The sequence below is a fragment of the Molossus molossus genome, unplaced genomic scaffold, assembly GCF_014108415.1.
Source record: "Molossus molossus isolate mMolMol1 unplaced genomic scaffold, mMolMol1.p scaffold_m16_p_5, whole genome shotgun sequence".
Lineage (NCBI taxonomy): Eukaryota > Metazoa > Chordata > Mammalia > Chiroptera > Molossidae > Molossus > Molossus molossus.
The window spans coordinates 2,280,391-2,300,383 of NW_023425388.1; the positions used below are offsets into that span (position 1 = coordinate 2,280,391).

The window sequence follows — 19,993 nt, forward strand, 5'->3', positions numbered from 1 at the left end:
TTCTGGAGAACAGCGTCCCAAATGTTTTGGATGACAGGCTTCCTGAAGTGTGAGGTCTCTCAATCATTCAGACATACTTCATTGTTCTCACTACGTGTAGAAATTCGGTTTGATTATTCCCATTTTCATTTACTGGAAGAGACCAAAATGGCAACATCCCTCAGCCGTGCTAGAGATGAGAGAAGCCCTTGTAACCATGAAGAACCACTACCATGTAGCAACTTACATTCTCATATTGTATTTTGCAGCTCGCCAACATTTATTTGACCATTATTAGGAGAGTTTCATGATTTCAAGGGAAATTAGTTTTCAAAAAATTTTTTTTATTGATTTTAGGGAGAGGAAGAGAAAAAGAGAAACATCAATGGGCTGCCACCTCCTGCATGTGCCCCGATGGGATTGAACCCACAGCCTGGGTATGTGCCCTGACCAGGAAGTGAACCTGCCACCCTCTGGTGTACAGGACGACACTCCAACCAAGCCACATCGACCAGGGAGAGATAAGCACTTAAAACAAAATTAGGCATTTGTCAAAACTCATTGAACTACATATAACTTCAACATTACTGTTTATAAAGTATACTTCAGTAAACCTGGCTTTTAAAAAATTAGGGAATTCGCCCTGGCCGGTTTGGCTCAGCGGTTAAAGCGTCGGCCTGCGGTAGAGAGAGACCCGGGTTCGGTTCCCGCTAAGGGCACGTACCTCGGTTGCAGTTTGTCCCAGGCCCTGGTTGGTCGTGCGGGTGGCAGCCACTCGATGTGTCCCTTCACGTCGATGTTTCTCTCTCTCTCTTCCTCTCTCTCCCTCCCGCTCTATCTGAACAAAAAATGGAAAAATGTCCTCGGGTGAGGATTAAAAAAATAAATAAAAATAAAATAAAAAATTAGGGAATTCGCCCTGGCCGGTTTGGCTCAATGGTTGGAGAGTCGGCCTGTGGACCAGAGAGTCCTGGGTTCGGTTCCCGCTAAGGGCACGTACCTTGGTTGCAGTTTGTCCCCGGTTTGGTTGGGGTCATGTGGGTGGCAGCCACTCGATGTGTCTCTCACACATCGATGTTTCTCTCTCTCTCCCGCTCTATCTGAAGATAAATGCAAAAAAAAAAGTCCTCGGGTGAGGATAAAACAAAAGATAATTCAGATTCAAATGTATCAAACCATCACAGTGTACATCTTAAACTTCCAAAGTGTTCTATTGCAATTATATCTCAATAAAGATCACAATTAAGAAATTTAAATTGTATTGAAAATGAAAAAAAAGGCAATAGCTTAAAAAATTTTTTTTAAAAATTAGGAAATTCTACATTTCAGTATATTCTCATGAGGAAGGTACTTGCTTTAAAACTGGTTTCACCCTGGCTGGTTTGGCTCAGCGGTAGAGTGTGGGCCCGCGGAAGAACGAGTCGCAGGTTCGATTCCAGCCAAGGGCACATACCTCGGTTTCAGTTCATCCCTGGCCCTGGTGGGGTTGTGCGGGAGGCAACCAGCTGATGTGTCCCTCTCACGTTGATGTTTCTCTCTCTCCCCCTCTCACTACATCTGAAGATGAATAAAAAAATATCCTCGGGTGAGGATTAAAAAAACACACAAAAAAAACCAAAAACGGGTGTAGTTTCTGGCCATCTGGGTGATGAGGTTATCACTAGAGGCAACTGCGCTCACCGGAGAGCACACTGGGAGATGATAAGCAGCTGCCTGCTGTCCTGAGATTAGGAAGTTGGTGGCAGACATGCAACCACGCCTCTCAGACCTCCCACGAGAGCCCTTGGTTGCACCAGGCCACACTCCCTGGGAGCTTTCTCCACCGGGGACTGACTGCAGTGGGGAGGCAAAGGCAGGTGTGCTCTGGAGACTTGGGGCTCCTCAGAAGCAGGCCTTTGGGTGGAGGGCTCCATCAACCTTCCCAAAACTTTCTTAGACCTGCACCCACATCTGAGACTGTCTTTAATTCCTTCCCTCTCCTACACACAGGTCACCCCTTATCCCCCACCGCAGGCTGACCCTGCCTCCTCCAGCACCCTCTTTTCCCAAACAGGACTTTCCACCATCAATCTCTTATACATCGAATGCTGTCGTGGTGACTGCTCCCAGTGGACAGGACTAACACACTGGGTGCTGATTCTCCCACTCCTGTCTTCGGCTGAGGGTGGCTCCGGGGACTTCACCCGGCAGACACTCTAGCTGGGTGCCTGGCCCAGACGGGCCCTTGGGCACAGCGGCGAGTGCTTGCTACTGGACAGCACATCAACAGGGACATGGCGGGGCCTCCTCATTTTGTACAGCAGTAGTAATCAGTCTGACTGTGGTTTATACTGTCACAATAAAATGATTTTCCTTTACAAAAGCCTTCTCTACTTATTTGAGAGTTAATCCAGAAGACTGTTCCAAAAGTCAAAGTCTGAAGACACAGCTGCAGCTTTATTAAAATGTCACCCTCTGAATTTGTCTTTTGACAATTCCTGATAAGAAAGGATGTCTTCTGGCTGCTGCAGAAACACAACTTTGTGGCTGAGATGAGAGCCTCGTCTCCATGCTAAAATCAGTTCTATGCTAAACTTTAGGATGACAGTCCCAAAGTTCTTGGAAGTAGAGAGGGGACACACCATCTATATACACATCTCTACCTTTTACTCCACTGAAGTTGAAAATAAGTGTTTTCATTTTAATTCTTTTTAGTAAGCCTTCGAGATACAACAAGAAATTCACCCAGAATGAATACACAGATATCAGCTGTGCTCCTAGAATCAACATAAAGGGACAGGGCACGCAGAGTGCATGGCACTGCCCAACAGCACCTGAGCTGACCTGGGGTCCACACGCTCACAGTCTCTCCATATTAGACTCACCTGAAATGCTGTCACTGAAATTGGTTTCCAGCAAATACAACAAAGAATATAATTGAAAATTAATTTAATGCTTGGCTAAAGCTTAATTACATATATAATTATCAAACAATAGTCCTTAATTTCCAAAAAGTTCCTCTTTTGAAAATCAGAATCAGAAAGCATAAACTTTAAAACAAGTTCTGAGTATTTACAATGTGTATAAACATTACAGACCGTGGAGATTTGACTGCCTGGGTGTGTCGGCCGATCAGCAAGGCGCATTCTTTATTGCATATGTAACTCACATATGTGGGATTTCAAATACAGCAAACTACGAAATTCAAATGCATGTACCTATAAGCTGGTCAGGGAATAAAGTCATGAATGAGACAGGAAAGCCAGCCCCAAACCATGCAGTTAGGTTGTGGGTCTATTATTTTAAAAAATTAAACGTCTATGTTCCTTTCGCACACCTACGCTGCATGTCTCAGAACTCACGTGGAACTCCGGGCAGGAAGCGCGCCTCCGGCCCGTGGTTGAGTCCACGCTGCTCCCAGCTGGACGGCAGCACAGCCGCAGGGCGGCAGTGCTAACCCCGGGTGAGGAGCACTCAGCCCCTTGCCAGCCCTTTGCTGCAACAGTGGAGCAATGTTTCTAAGACAACCTGCTACCGAATAATTTTCTGCTGTTAAAAGGTTTCCTCTATAGAAAAACACCACAAATTCCCAGTGTGAAAGTGACTCCATGGTGGTATAAATATATATGCATAATTACACAATTTACACTGCACACGTTGTTTACAGAGTAAAAAACAATTAACTGAGAGCTAACTGGAATAACCATATAAAATACTTCTGTAAACAAAGTATGACAGGCAGTGAGGAAAACATTCACATACTTCCTGGAAATAATCTGAATTCCTCTCATTCTGAAGAAATCGCATTTAAGGACACAGTACTGGATGTTAATAATGTTCTTTGTATTAAAACGAGAACCACTATTTTACAGGTCGAGAAACTTTACATATGTACAGACTTTACACATCAGGAATGGTACGAAAGCGCAGCTGCTCGTCTCAGGTCGATTTCCCTTCCAGCAGGGACTTCAGCTCCTTCACATTGTGCTCGGCCGCGACAGACATGGCGTGATCCAGAGCGTGGACACCTGCAAGGAGTTTCACTATCTGCTTTATGTTTTCCCTAAAACAAGAAAGTGGAAGAGCATTTCATTAATTAGTGCAAAGCCTTAAAGGAAAACCTGCTACTAACTTTATGACCTCTTGTGAGGTTTTGCAATCAACTTTTCCAGGCATACATTCTTTAAAGGAAAATATAGACATAAGCAAACTACAGCACATTTGAATATATATATAATTTATCCATATAAAAACAAAACTGTGTATATTCCAATAACCCATTTAAAAAAAAAAGTTGCAAAATTCCATTCAGATGAATAATTTTCATTAATACCCAGAAAAGGAAAAAAAAAAGCAATCTATTTCCAAACTAGTCCAGGGCCTGCCTCCCATTCCTTCCCAAACCAGAGTCCAGTTCTTTTAGAACATACCTGGAACACAATTACATTTGTGTGTATTCATAAGCCATTCATCAAAACCCAGCATAATTTCCACTCTTCAAAACTCATTAGTGAAGCCTAACCGAGTTCCTTACTATCCTGGCTAAAAGTCACTCTGCCTTCTCCTTAAGTCATCCTCAAATTTTAGCAACTTCAGACTCGCCTAGAGGAGCTGTTCAAACCCAGTTCATGAAGCTCCGCCCTCAATGTGTGAGTGGGCAGGCCTGAGAATCTGCATTTACAACAGAGCTCCCCAGTGCGGCTAATACTGCTGGTCTAGGAACAGCACTTAAAGATTGAGTGTTTTAACACTTAGTTTGAATCACGTTTGAGTGATTCGCACAGTGTGACATTACAGTTATCTCCTCTCTACAAGACTGGGGGTAAGTGCCTTACATGGAAGGACTGCCCTGCGAAACTCCTCCAATGGGGACCTGTTCTGCACGCAGCAGGTGTTGCACGCAGCAGGTGCCAGAAGCAGTCAATACCATTTGCTGATATTTAGCTCCAAACACAAACAGTGCTAAAAAGCGAACAGACCCGGCCGGTGTGGCTCAGTGGTTGAGCGCTGACACACGCACCAAGAGGTCACCAGTATAACTCCCGGTCAGGGCACATGCCCAGGTTGTGGGCCCATTCCCCAGAGGGGGGCATGGCAGAATGCAGCCAATCGATGTTCCGTCTCATCGATGTTTCTATCTCTCTTCCCCCCTCTCCCTTCCTCTCTAAAATCAATAAAGAAAAAAATTAAATCTCATTAAAAAAAAAAAAGTGAACAGAATTCACCTAAGAAAATATAACATCTTAAGAAGAAATATTAGTACCAATAAACAACCATACCAAAGATGAAATTAAAATATAAAGCAAAATTATCTGCCAAAAAATTTTACCACATTTTTTTTCTTTATTTTTAAAGAGAGAGGAAGGGAGAGGGAGAGATAGAAACATCAATAAGAGATAACGTCGACTGGCCACCTCCTGCACGCCCCCCACTGGGGATCGGGCCCACAACCTGGGCATGTGCCCTGAACGGGAATTGAACCGACGACCTCTTGGTACAGGGGTCGATGCTCAACCACTGAGCCACACCGGCTGGGCAAAATATCTTTTTTTTTTTTATCTTTTATCCTCACCCGAGGATATTTTTCCATTTTTTGTTCAGATAGAGTGGGAGGGAGAGAGAGAGAGAAACATCGACATGAAGGGACACATCGAGTGGCTGCCACCCGCACAACCAACCAGGGCCAGGGACAAAGTGCAACCGAAGTACGTGCCCTCAGCGGGATCCGAGCCCGGGTCTCTCCGGACCGCAGGCCGACGCTCTAACCGCTGAGCCAAACCGGCCAGGGCCAAAATATCTTTTTAAAAAAAATCTTTTTATTTTTATTATTATTTTTGTATAGAGTGGGAGGCAGGGAAGGGGAAAGAGAGAGAGAGAGACATCGATGTAAGAGAGACACATTGACTGGTTGCCTTCTGCAGGACCCCAACCGGGGTCGGGTTCAAACCTGCAAACCAGGTACGTGCCCTTGACCAGGAATCAAACCTGCAACTCTGTAGTATGAGGGCCAATGCTCTAACCACTAAGCTAAACTGGCCAGGGCACATGCCAACGATCTTTACTAAATAAGGTTATTTTACATGGAGAAGGAATGGGGAAACAAACAGGTTTTGTTATAGGGATGTGATTGATGGTGTGATCTAAATGAAAAAAATTGTATGAGGAAAACCATCTGAAATGAAATGTTTAAAAAGAAAATTCTTCCAAGCTATACTAGTTATTATTATTTACTTTTTATGCTAGAGATTTTCCCAAAAGTACATGAATATCCAAAACAACGTCCACGAAAAGACATCACAACTCCGTCCTTCCTTCCTCCCTTCGATAAAGATTGTGTATCTAAAGCTGCTCCCCAGGACTCCTGAGTGGTGACCTCCAGTCTACGACACGAATACAGAGAACTGCACCAGAGAGCACAGCCCCTGGGAGGCAACCTTCAATATACTGTGGGTTTCACTGTCTTTTACAGGGTTTGTAGCTATACAGTGAACCTACAAAAACCTAGGCCCATGGCATCAATGAGCCTGAGTCTCCCGAACTCTTTGGGGGAGGAGACAGAAAACAATTTATTCATTCCCCTTAGGCCTTGTCCTGACCAGAAGCCTCTTCTTAATGCCTCCATAAAATATCCTATTGAAAGAAATTAGGTAAAAGCCCCAAAAGAGAAAATAATGTATATTTTTGGTATGTTTACCAATAGTAAGTCATTGTACAGTTTAAACTAAAATATAAGCATGTCTCTACTTAAAACATTTCTGTAATACTAAATCTAACAACTAAGTAAAGATGACATCACCATTTCATTAAATCACAAATAACTACCTTGCATTTCTCTTTTCCACATCAGAGCATCCGATGCTATTTCTATAAATTGTATCTGCTAAGTGTACCAGGTAGCGACAGAAGTTTTCTAACTGAGAAATAGTTCTTTCTCCTTTCAGATTCATGAACCACTGCTTCGGGAAACAATTGATTACCTATGGAGAAGATGCAAAATAAAATAGTTAAAACGGAAGAAACAGTGTCTCAAAGGTGAGTCTAGATCATGGGTACACTGTATTTAACGAGAAGACTTGCTCCTGAGCTTTATGCAACGAATTAATTTGAAGGGTTAGTCTTTCAACCTACACTGACTATATAATTTTCCTTAATATACTAGAATTTTTATTTCAACACATAGGTCAGGTATGCAAAGCAAAAGACAAATAATTTGTCCAATATTTAAATGTATTAGGGACATCATATTGGAAACAAATGCTTCCCTCTCTGGCTTCCAGGAAGCCCTAAGTGAACCGAGCTCTCCTGCATCGGCAGCTGTCCACGTAGAAACACTGAGAGTGCGGAGCAGAGGCGGCCCCTCCCACACAGCAGTGTGGAGGAGGCACCTTGCTGGCAGTGGGGCTGTGGGGGCAGGGAGCGTCACGTGGGGCAGGTCGCAGGGCAGCAGCCTAGCAGAAGGGCGTGGTGGTAGTACAAAGCCAGGCAAGGAGCTGAGTCCCACACTGGAGAGGGCAGCCCACCTCAGGGAGTCAGTCCGTGTGGAGAGAAGGAACCGCAAGCCCCACTAGAGAACCCAGGGACGCCTGGAGGAAGGACTGATTCCAGGGCTGAGCAAGTACCCGATGGGTCTGAACATCACGTGGCAGAAAGCAAGCAAATGCCCCCCAAATGAAGACATGTCACAAGGTCACAGAAGTCCACTTGAAGGGACTGCCACTCATGAAATCTGGGATGATTCTCACCAAGAATCTGAACCTAATGACAGACTATCCTGACAAACCCAAACTGAGGCACATTCTACAAAATAACTGGTCTATCACCTTAAAAGAGGTCAAGGTTAGGAAGGTCAAACACTGACACTCTTCCAGACCAAAGGAGACTGAAAAGACATGACCAGTGAATGACCTGGGAGCTTTCCTTCCCAGTCACGACTATCGCTGACAGCTGACCACGCCTGGAGAAGGGCCCAAGGGTCAGGCTACAGCACACACAGTCCTTCCTGGTGCTGACAGTCACATTACATCGCGGAGAAGAACGCCATGTTACAGGAAACAGAAGTAGCTAAGGGCGAGGACATCATGTCAGGAGACTCCGACGTTCGGGGAGAAACTACTACACTTGCAAATCTGCTTTAATTTTGTGATTTGAAAAAATAGGTATTTAAAAGATCAAATTAGGGAACTCATGTATAAAGGAGAAAACAAACAGTATTTTAAAAAACCATTTCTTAAATAAGAAACTATTTTAGTAACATTCAAAATAGCATTCATTCAACTATTAAAAAAATACCCTGAAATTAAAACTTGCATTAATAACTGTAAAAATACTGACACAGATGGATGAGTAGAAATACACATATACAACAGTACAAATTTTTATGTAAAAAATGCTGTGGGGATTTGGAACTACCTGGGTCAATCTTACCCTCAAGTCCAATAACCAAAGGGGTTTCATAAAATTCCAAATTTCTCTTCAAAAAAAAGTTCACTTTAACACAAGTATGTGCCTTGAAAACTGTCATTTAACTCACATTTTGGGCTTTTTTGATGCTGTCATCTCCATATTCTGAATTCTGAAAAGCCATGAGAATATATCTATTTAATAAACCATCTATTGATAACTCCTGAAGAGTTTTATTGGAGAAAATGCCATACCATTGAAGAAAATTCCCTAATAGCTAGAAAGAAGAAAAAAAATAATGAGAGGCAATGTTAAGCAACTAACTTAGGTACAAAATAAGTTACATAGTAAAATAAACACCTTATGAAATACAGTGAAACTTGTCTTGCAAAAGTACTAAAATAAGCACTTTTAAAGGACCCAAATATTTCCTAGAATGACCAAGCATTTGAATTTTAAATGTCCATTAATTTAAATTTAATTAACTAACAGGCAAGGAGCCCATGTAACGAGTGGCTCCCACACTGGACAGCACAGAAACAGTCTTGCCACCACCACACAGAGCACTACTGGGCCAGTGCTGGTTCTTGGGAAACACCCTCCATCCACAATCCTGCCTGAGCCAGGCCTACGACTCCCAGAGATGTGAACGCTTTCTGACTATGACAACTGGTGCTCCAGATCCTAAGAGCCTGGACTGAGATGTCACCTGGACCTCGCAAGCTACTCCAGCTCCATACGTGTGCAGTGGAAGCCCCGCCATCCGGCCATGACATTTATTTCCCAGTATTTTCTCAAGTTAGTAAACAGTAACTCGATCCAATCAACTGACAGGCCAGAGCCTGGATGTCCCGCCTACCCCGCCCACCCCGCTTTCCTTGTGGCCTCTCTGCCACCTCTCACTGAAGCCAGCGACGCCTCTCTCTGGGCTCTGCAACTGCTCCAGGGACTAGGGGCTCTGAAACAGTCCTTCTCAAGCGGGGTTCCGTGCAGAACTAGAACCTGCAGAAAACGGTCTGAGTGATGCACGTTCCCAAGGCCGGTGCACAGCTAGCTCTGTTCTAGATGCAAACGAAGGAGAGCATCCCTCCCGCACCCGGGAGGTCTCGGGCACCGGGCGTTCGTTCCTTTACAAGCCCAGCTGAGAAGAGCTGCTCACGAGTCAGCACGGCCCGAGTCAGAGGCCCGCCCGCCTGTCACCGGAAGGGCCCTGGCAGGCTACTCTGGGCCTCACCGTCCCATTAGCAGAGTGAGAACAGCAGCTCACAGGCCACCGTGGAGTCAACAAAATGATCTGTATAGAGTGCGGCACAGTGCTGGGCTCTTACAGTTAAATACACAGTAGACACTAATCTCCACCTCCATTATTACTAGCCTCACTTAACCGACTTCAATCCACTAACTGTGAAAATTTGTTCACGTCACTTCCTGCCATAGAAACTCTTCTGTGACCCACACACATAAGGTCCATTACTTTCCACAAAGGCACAAAAGCAATTCAACAAACAAGTCTCTCCAGAACAGTGCTGGAACAAACGAGCTGCAAGCGGCCTCACACCCCGTGCGAGAAGCAACATCTAAACGCAATGTTAAAACTACAGCACTTCTAGAAATACACGAGAAAAACTTGTGTTAGGCACAGATTTCTTAGTCAGAACACCTAAAGCACAAACCGTAACAGGAAAAAGCAATGAATTGTACTTAATCAAATTAAGAATTTCTGCACTTTTATAGACTGTTCAGAGAATGAAGACAAGCCACAGATTGCAGAAAAAGGAAAAATCCTTTGCAAATCATGTATCTGTTACGGCTTACATCCATAATATAGAACTCAAAGCTCAATAAGAAAACCAATTGTTTGGCCCTGGGCGGTTTGGCTCAGCAGTTAGAGCTTCAGCCTGCGGACCAGAGAGTCCCAGGTTCGGTTCCCGCTATGGGCACATACCTCTGTTGCGGTTTGTCCCTGGCCCTGGTTGGGGTCGTGTGGGTGGCAATCACTTGATGTGTCTCTCTCACACTGATGTTTCTCTCTCTCTCTCTTCCTCCTTCTCTCCCTCCTGCTTTATCTGAAGATAAATGCAAAAATATCCTTGGGTGAGGATTAAAAAAAAGAAAACCAATTTTTAAAAATTGGCAAAGATCTGAACAGACACTTCACCAAACAACATAGACAGATGGCCATTAAGCACTTGGAAACATGCTCAGCACCATCAGTCATTAGGGAACTGCAAATTAAAACCGTAATGAGATACCACGATATACCTAACAGAACTCAAAAACAAATAAAACCACTGATAATCACAAGTGTGGTATGTGGTAAGAATGAGGAAAAACTGAATAACGAGAACACTTAACATACTGCTGGTTTGGAAAACAGCTTTGCCTAGGTACTTTGTGTAAGTGAAATAAAAACTCATACCCAGAAAAATCTGTGTACCTTTATTCATAATTACCACAAATTAGACACAATCCAAATATCCCTCAATTGAGGTATGGATTAAGGAAAAAAAAAAAAGAAACTGTGGAATATCCACTAAGCAATGGAATACTACTGAGCAGTAAGAAGCACACTGATCACACACAACACTGGAAAATCTCACATGTAGCATGTTAAGTGAACGGAGCCAGACTGTACTTCCAGTCCTCAAACACTCTTGCAAAGAAAACCAGGAAGTAGGGTGGGCTGGACGACAAAGGGGCATGGGGAATTTGGAGGGACGATGGAAGTATTACGTATCTTGATTTGGGTAGTCATTTTATGACTGAGTTCATTCATCAGAACTGGCAGGACTCTACAGAGTACAGAGTAAACTTTACTGTGTGTAGACCAAAGTGTCCCCTGTGACCTAGTGGCTCCTGCCTTCCCCTCCCCCTCCCTCGGGGCCAAATCCTATTGATTCCTCTGGTCTAATGACCCAAGTATCACTTCCCCAGGGAGAAAGGGGTGCTCAGTGGCCTCCTAGTCAGGCCTGGTCCCTGCACCCAGAGCTGTATCCCCACACTCAGAACAGGGCCCAGTGCTCTAGTTTCTGAAGGGACTGTGGGTGAGCAAAGCATTTTGCTCACCACCCAGGACCTTACTTCATTTTCTCCTATGAAAACATCAAACCTGAATAAACTTTTGGAATAACATTATTTTGCAAAATGGAGACTTTGTATATACACATAGATCTAAGCCTATGGAGTTAGTCAAACATAAAAATACCTTTAAAACATAATATATAAAGTCGAGCAAATCTGAAGCCTTTCAGATACCCCATACATACCTTAACTGAGGACCAAAACTGTCGCTGAAAAAACAAGTAAGGCCCAGAGTTTTTATTTTCTAAGACACTGAAAGAGAAATAGCATGTTCAAATGTTTTATATATAGTATCACACGATCCCTAGGACACAACATTTCTACAAATAAAACGGGTAAACAAAAGAGTTAGTAACTGTTAAGTCTCTCAAACAATTATAATCGGGAAGGCTAGAAGTTTGGAAAGCAGTGGAAATGACTCGCAGCCTCTAGGGAGAACCCAGAGCACGTCTGCCTCCTCCTGCTTCAGGGACCTCCCCCAGTGAGCGGTCTCCTAGGCCGCAGGGCTCCACACCGAGGTCCCGCCTGCCTCCCAGGCTACCATTATTTACCCAGAATTTAAGAAGCCTTCCCTGGAAGATAATGGAGACTATTATCTTTAATGTTCTCATGAATTACTTACTTTTTGGGATATAAGGGCATGAATACATCATCATCTAAAGTTCTTCTCATTCTCAATAAAAGTGCTTTTAGGTACACCTAAAGAGGCAAAAATTGGTCACACACTGTAATAAGGGTTATAAAAAAACTAAAAGTTTAAGAAATAAAAAGAAACCGTATTCCAAACCATAGACTCGTGTTCCATTTTGAGTGGCCTCTCTTCCCAAATGCTCCCTCTCCACAGTGAAGCCGGGCCTTTCGCACCTACTGCTCCACTGTTCACCCTCGACAATTACGGAGCAATAAGCCACTGAGAAACCTCCAGCCCTTCCATCTGCTACACAAAGATCTGAGAGCAGACACATAATCTGGTTCTGTTCTAAATTATGTCACTGAAAATATAACAATGATAAAAAGTACCTTTTCTATGTCTAAAGAGCTCCTAAGAATGTCCAATGGGGGACAATAGCAATTTGAAATTTGGAAACTAGTTATTAGTTGTTTTACATGCTATTTAAATGTTTCAGCACGTAAATAATCAATTATTACCTATTCTGGTAGTTTTACAATTTTTCCCTAAAAATCCAGTTCTTAAAGGGATATTTAATTAGTCCAATTGGAGTTACGGTGGGGGTGGTGTAAAAAGGGTGGTAACAGTAAGACTGAGAGGCAGTCTAGACTCATTACAGTATCCTTCCAATGTAGATACTTTAAAACTGAAAACCATCATCTCAAATTTCGCATATTTCAGGTTTTATAAAGGACCAGATGGCCCAAGTGGGAGAATTGATTTTCCAGTTGATTTAGAATATAGCTACTCATTCTCTCAATTCTTGCTCATTTTCAAAAGGACAGGGAGAAAAAAACAAAAAACCTTCCAAAAACAGTAATGAAATTACCTGTGTATTTTTGTTTTCTGCATTCACTACAGAAGGATATCCGTTTATTAACTTTAATGTGATCCCCACCATTCTTGAAGTCTGTGTTGTAGAAAAGGGGTCCCACATATTTTCAGCTATCACTGTTAAGAAAAAGGTAGAATGTTTTGAGGTATAGCGGTAAACTGCAGCTGACTTAAATCGATGTTAAGAGTCCTCAACTTATAAATGCTGATATTCTCTCTCTCTCTCTCTCATAAGCCTCCGTCCAATTAACTGTGGGAATGCTGAGGGTTAGGCAAAGTGGAGAGGAGACAGAGTCCTCTATGTTATGCTTATCAGTAAAAAATAAAGATGGGGAAAGATTTCAATATCCTAAGACATACTGTCCCAGCACCAGGAACGTTTAACTAAAATTAAGACTTATTATTAATACTTTACATTGGTTTCCGAATCAAAGACTTCTAATCTCTTGTGAGAAAGTTATGAAATCACTCTCCAGAAAAATGCACATGTCCCCCGAATTTATGTTTTGCTTCAGGCAATCTTTAAGAGTCTCTAAAATTTGCCAATGTATCAGTTATCGACTCCAACTCCAGGCCTACCCCAAGATGGTCGTCAAGTCCCAGGTTCAGAGACATGTATCTTTAGCTGCCTCTGGACCCGGTGGTAACTTTATCATTTATAATGTAATTTCTATGAGGAAATATTTTGTAATTAAAAAACCCTAAAAACCACCAGTGAGAACCCCAGTGTGTTCGAGGGTGCGATTTGGAACCCCACCTGTGAGCTTCGGGAGAACCACCTTCTCCACAATGGTGGGCAGCAGCGCAATGTCCACATCGTCTCTCTCCTGCTCTCGCTCTTCACAACCATAGAACAGCAAGGACTCGAACCACAGCATGTTCTCAAAGTCCCGACATTTGGCCTATAAAAAATTTAAAAGGTTATCCAAACACATTTAAAATAGTGGCTACTGCTGCTTCTAGCCATTATGAAAGTAATAACGCCTGGATTTTAACCTTCAGTCATAAGTCAAAACTGGGCAAACTATAGAAAACATCTGTTTGCAGATAATGTACCGCAGGCAGTCCAGGACTGAGAACCCTGAAATAGGCGTGCCGGGTGCGGTGAACTGCCCATCGGCAGGGCAGGGCAGGGGACTGTAAGCCGGCGAGAACTTGCTGAGCTCATGGAACAGAAACTGGAGTTGAGGGAGGCTGAGACTCTGAAAGCTGTGGGGCAGCGGAGGGAGCTACTTTTGGAGAATTCCAGAATGCACACAGGTCCTCTTGAGTCTCGGCTGTGTACTAAGACACACGTGCACCCAGACGCACACGGGTCCTCTTGAGCCTCAGCCGTGTACTAAGACACACGTGCACAGAGACGCACGCAGGTCCACTTGAGCCTCGGCCGTGTGCTAAGACGCACGTGCACAGAGACGCACGCGGGTCCACTTGAGCCTCGGCCGTGTGCTAAGACACACGTGCACAGAGACGCACGCGGGTCCACTTGAGCCTTGGCCGTGTGCTAAGACGCACGTGCACAGAGACGCACGCGGGTCCACTTGAGCCTCGGCCGTGTGCTAAGACGCACGTGCACAGAGACGCACGCGGGTCCTCTTGAGCCTCAGCCGTGTGCTAAGACACACGTGCACAGTGGGAAACCATGTCTCAGCAGAGAGAGAGGGAGCTGCGAGCTGAATGGTTCTAGAGTTCACATTTTTCCTGATAATTTCCAGGGTTTCAACCTCAACCCTCTTCTCCTTAGTTTACATTCAACCCAGCCAATGTCATTAATACCCACAGCTGTACCCATGTTAGTAACTTCCAAATCTAAATCTTCAACGTGACCACTAGACGCACACAGTAAATTCGGGTCTGCTCTCCTATATGTGAGGCCAACAGGCCCTCCTGACTCCACCTTCAAAATTTATCAATTTCTTACCCTCCCAATTTCCATTAACACTGACTTATCAGTTCAGGTCTTTTATTTCTTATTTTTTTTATCCTCACCCGAGGACATTTTTCGATATTTTGTTCAGATAGAGTGGGAGGGAGAGAGAGAGAGAGAAACATCGATGTGAAAGGGCCGCCACCCGCACAACCCAACCAGGGCCGGGAACAAACTGCAACCGAGGTACGTGCCCTTAGCGGGAACCGAACCCGGGTCTCTCCAGATCGCAGGCCAATGCTCTAACCGCTGAGCCAAACCGGCCAGGGCTAGGTCTTTATTTCATACCTGCCTCACTGAGCTTTCCCATGAGGTTCTAAGTTCTAGGATCAAAGGACCAAGTTCTTCTTACTCATTCATGTTCCTATTCTAGCGTCACTATATATAACTCAGGTGATTGAGAAAGGCATTATGTACAGTGAAAAGCAACAGATAGCTCTCTTGAGAAGGGGTGGAGCATAAGAAGAAAGAGCCTCAGATGAAGGCCAGCTGCAATCAGTATCAATTATAGCCCTCCATGCTGTCCCCTAAAATGCGTTTGCTTAAGCTTACACCTCTAGCTTCGAGATTAAAATTACCCAGGCATCCTGTCACACGGCTTTCTGACAGTGTGAAGCCACCCACCTCCAGAGGAGTCCAGGTGAGAAGCTGCAGCCTTATGAGGGGGTTGAACAGCTTTGGCAGACAAAGGCCAATGTAAGCATCCTTGTAGGACATGTAGTATTTTGAACGCCATGCTTCAAACTGGGATTTAATGCAGTCGATTGAACAGAAACTCTCCAGGACATCTTCAAAAACCTTGCCGGACTCCTTTGAAATGCGATCTAAAAACAACAACAAACCCCCCGAGACCCATAATTCAGTATGGACTAGAACAAATACAGTTCAATATTTTCAGCATTTTCTCTGCAGCCTGAGTATCAATGAGAGAGGCTCACTAGCAAAGTAATAATTGTTAATTACAATTTAAAAGAAAGAGAAAGGATAACATTTAAGTTAGCTTTCAATCCGAAGTACAGGCGCTCTCTTTGCATGATTCCAATATATACCATTTTCTGTTACGTGGTTTAGTTAAATGCCACCTGTTCCCCAACAACTCAGTTCAAATTTAGTTGCCATGGTATACTAGCTCTGAGTATTTACGTAACGCATCCACTTTGCTGCCAGCTCTTCAGTCCAATCACTGTCGACAAGACGTGTGCATCGGAATCAGTGACCAATCGTGTAACTTCTTTCCAAGTCAGCTGTGATCGCAGTAACCAACTAAGACAAGACTCAGTGACAGACGTTTGGATCTGCAAGTGGAAGGTTGCCTGATGCCCCAGACGATTTGGGAAAGAGACCTGGTGTGACAAACTTCTTCTCAAAATTAATCTTAACACTGCCGACAGAGATACTATCTAACATCCGTCATCTGTTGTTACACAGTAATAAACAACAGCTTACGTGAAGTGTTCCTGCCAAAAATAATAACAATTTCAATCTAATTAAGGTTTCAGACCTCAGTTCCAGTTTACAAGAAATACAGTGAATAGAAAAACAAGCTAATACCACGAGGAAACAGACAAATCTACAATGTAGGACATTCTGCAAAACAAGTGGCCTGGTCTCTTCAAAAAGTTAGTATCTTAAACAGGTCAATAACAGGGTATGTGTGTCAGGTGCTGGAGGGTCTTCATTAATCCTAGATAGAAAGCTGTAACCACCAATGAAGGGCAGGAGCCGGGTGTGGGCCCTCGTTTAAAAACACAAAATGACTCACAAAAACGGCATCTGCAGAGGCTGCTGCTGAGGAAACTCAATACAGACCTAATATTAAGAAATTTTAGTTACTTTTCTAAGGGCAACAACGGTATTGTGAGCAGGTGAAAAAACATCCTTGTTTTTAGTGGACACATGCTGAAGTTTTAGAGGGAAATGTCACCGTGTCTATTGATTTCCAATGATTCGGCAACACACACACACCTGTATGCAGAGTTAAAGCCAACCTGGCCAGAAGGCAGTAAGAACTGCTGCATCAGGTGACAGGTACATGGGTTATCACTGCTATTCTTTCACATTTCCTGTGTGTTTAGAAATGTTCACTATAAAACAGCAGAAGGAAAATGAGCTTCTCCAGCCGAGTTCCAGAAGTCGTGCAGCGAATCGGATTCCGAGGGAGGGCAGCCAGTGCTGAGAGGGAGATCCGTGGGGATCCTTCTGGAAATACCTGGCAGGTAGCATGCTAACTACTCCTCCTGGGTGCAGTTCCTCAGGGCTCCCCAGAGCAGGCGTTTCCCGCAGGGCTGCCTGCCCTACCGCTCAGCCTTCCCTTTCCAGACCAGCCAGGCTGCCCTCGGACCTGACAGTTTGGGTCACTTAAGATGCAAGTACTAAGTAAACCCCCAGCAGGGGCTTACGTCTAGTTCTGAGAACTCATGATATTCAGGAGTGAAAGCAGGTACAAGCTCCTACACTCAGGAAGAAAGTGCCAGTTCTAACAGAGCCCACAACCCTTCAGACCACCGCTTGATGGTAAAACCACACCCAACAGAAACCAACAAACAACGAATCTCATTTCCAGATAAATATCTGACCTTTCTCCAGATTGAAATTTGTAATATCTGTAGAAGTTTCTTCGTCATCACTAGAAAGGCCTTCAAGGTGATCTGCCATCTTTCCGGTTTGCTCTCTGGCTTGTCGACGACGAGTCCTGAATAAAAAACATCGAGTTCCCAAACCAGGTAAGAGATGCCGCCCCACACACCCCTCAGCAGCCCGGGATCTCGGAATCACCTCCTGGCCTCCCGCTCCGCAATGCGCCGCTTTGCGTGCTCCTGGTACAGGGCCCGGTCCCGTCCAAAGGAGTCGAGATTTGGTGCCATTAGAGCCTTATCTGTTGGACGACAATGTGACGATTAAACCCTTCTTCACCCACCCCGAGGAAGCGTTTGCACAGAATCAGCCACAATGACAGACTGCTTGCTAATCTCAAAGGCAGGTCTGCCATGACTGGTAAACCATGTCGCCTTCTGGCCTAGAGCAAATCTCACAACTGTGTTCCCACGAAGAGGAGGAGGAAAGTAGTTCAATAACCTTACATAAATGCAACTGGACTAAATCCCTATTTTTATGTCTAAGTAACAAAAGGCGATGCTATCATGATGACCAAATAAATTAAAATTCTACGTTACCTATGCAAAGGGAAAATAATAGATTACTTCTTAAAGAAAGACCTTAGGTGCCACATGCTGAATGACAGGAAACACAGGAAAGAAGGGCAGGATGAGAAAACAGCTTTGTTGTGAGAGTTTAATAATTTGTTCTGTTACTGATTTTGCTTTGTAGACATTTATGCTCCAGTACTAGCTGTAGAACAAGGGCAGAATCAACAGTAGACTGAAGACCGTATCTGAACAGGAAACTCATGCTTTCTCAAACTCTACCTTTAAAGCACAGTTCCCTTATTTCTTTTCTTTTTCTATTTTCCATCTCTGTTTTTTTAACTTCTAGGGCAATTTTTTAGTTTTAGCTTCCAGGCTGCCAATTTCAAGGTGCATCTCAGTCACCACGTCCCTAGTTTCCAAGAGGTGGCTCTGATCTGGGAACACTGCTTTCCTGCGGCGCCCTCTGCTCATCTTCGGGCGGGAGACCTACTGTCCCCGAGGTCAGTGATGTCTGACCTGCCACCTGCTTCCCTCTGCTTCCTCCATCCCTCTGGTCCCTCTGCTTGGGATGCTCTGGTGCCTGTTAGCTCCTCACAGAGCAAGCCTGGAGCTCCGTGGACACAGGCGGCTAACCACATCATTGGTGGACATTCAACTCTTCGGTGGTGGAACCCAAGATTGTTAGTGTCTCAGAATCTTTTCTCTGAACCATTCTTTCTCCAGAAAAGAGTCCTCTAATCTCTTGCCTAGGGCAGGAGGAGCGGGGGAGAAATGTCTGTCTGCAAATCTTCCCTCATTTCAACATTTTAGTCCCACACTATGAAGATACTCTGCAACACTAAGTCCTCACTAACATGGTCCATTGGTTCTGACTGCAGGCGAAAAAGAATTTCCCGACAGGCCTGACAGACAGTTAAGTTCCTAGGGCATCTCATCAGCACCACAAAGAAATGATGTCATTCCAGGACCTACTACATATGGGACAGCAAGGGAAGTAAACAACCTAAGGGTGAGTAGGGGGAATCCCGTGCTAAGTGAAAGAATGGCTTTCGTGGATTTTTTCCTGAGATGTGTCACCAATAGCAGCAACAGGAAAAGTAAAAACAAATACTAGCTCTCTATACTGCAGCATCTAACTATCCTAGACCCCATTACTTTTAAAGGTGACATTCTGAGTTTTTCATTCATATTGCAAAATAGCTCAGATATTAGGAAGGCTGTCCCAGCGTTCACAAATGATAAAGATGAGTTTAGTACATGAGATGCATGACCTCAAATGTGAGCTTAATGCCACTGATGAATCAGCTAAGAAACCTCAACCCACAGAAACAGTTCCTGCCTCTTTAAGAGGTATCCTTTTTAAATATTTTAGAGACTACTCATTACTATAGTAAATATTAAAAATGTTGCCCTATCTATGGACTTTATGAAATATGTATTGAGGGAGAGGTGGGAGTTGATGGCTGAAGAGACAGCCCCCACATTTCTGTGAGAACATGTCACTGTGAGCGTTTCCAGACCCAAAGAGATGAACTCCAGGCTTCTGTTTCTTTGTACAGAGATCAGAAATGGAACTGATACTTCAGTGCTCCATGTAATTGTCCTTAAATCTTTGGCAATTAATGAGTATTTCCTCTAGGGCAGTATTTTTCACTCTCTCATCACCTTTCAATTTCTTTCCAACTCTCAACCTAATTAACGTGCATCATCATTGAACCCTTCTTCCAATTCCATGTAAGCAAATAGCTCCAAATGATAACACACAGATTATAGGTAGGAAAAGGCATCTGATGAAATGCACAGCTCACCTCAACCGTTTAACTTAAAAGGAAATGACTCCCCTTTACAGGTGCAACGGTTACCTGTGATCTGCCCCAGAATTCGGGCTCTGTCTGGATCAAAAGAGACTCGGAGGGATGCATTCGTCATCCAGGTGCCCAGTACAGAAACACTCCGATTGAAACGTAGGTGGCAAAA

The 19,993-nt window shown here is 44.0% G+C and overlaps 1 protein-coding gene across 1 annotated transcript in view; it reads right to left on the reverse strand.

Annotated features, from left to right (window-relative positions):
- Nucleotides 1–2,890: 2,890 nt before the first annotated feature.
- The window catches only part of PAXBP1 (PAX3 and PAX7 binding protein 1), a 32,974-nt gene continuing 15,871 nt past the window's right edge, over nucleotides 2,891–19,993 (reverse strand). Inside the window, exons 9-18 of the mRNA XM_036242577.1 lie at nucleotides 17,646–17,745; nucleotides 17,447–17,562; nucleotides 15,495–15,694; nucleotides 13,701–13,845; nucleotides 12,939–13,060; nucleotides 12,062–12,138; nucleotides 11,625–11,691; nucleotides 8,489–8,635; nucleotides 6,781–6,935; nucleotides 2,891–4,021 (exon numbers count right to left, since the gene is read on the reverse strand). Coding sequence (XP_036098470.1) covers nucleotides 3,898–4,021; nucleotides 6,781–6,935; nucleotides 8,489–8,635; nucleotides 11,625–11,691; nucleotides 12,062–12,138; nucleotides 12,939–13,060; nucleotides 13,701–13,845; nucleotides 15,495–15,694; nucleotides 17,447–17,562; nucleotides 17,646–17,745 — 1,253 coding nt within the window. The 3' untranslated portion in view covers nucleotides 2,891–3,897. The remainder of the gene's footprint in view (nucleotides 4,022–6,780; nucleotides 6,936–8,488; nucleotides 8,636–11,624; nucleotides 11,692–12,061; nucleotides 12,139–12,938; nucleotides 13,061–13,700; nucleotides 13,846–15,494; nucleotides 15,695–17,446; nucleotides 17,563–17,645; nucleotides 17,746–19,993) is intronic.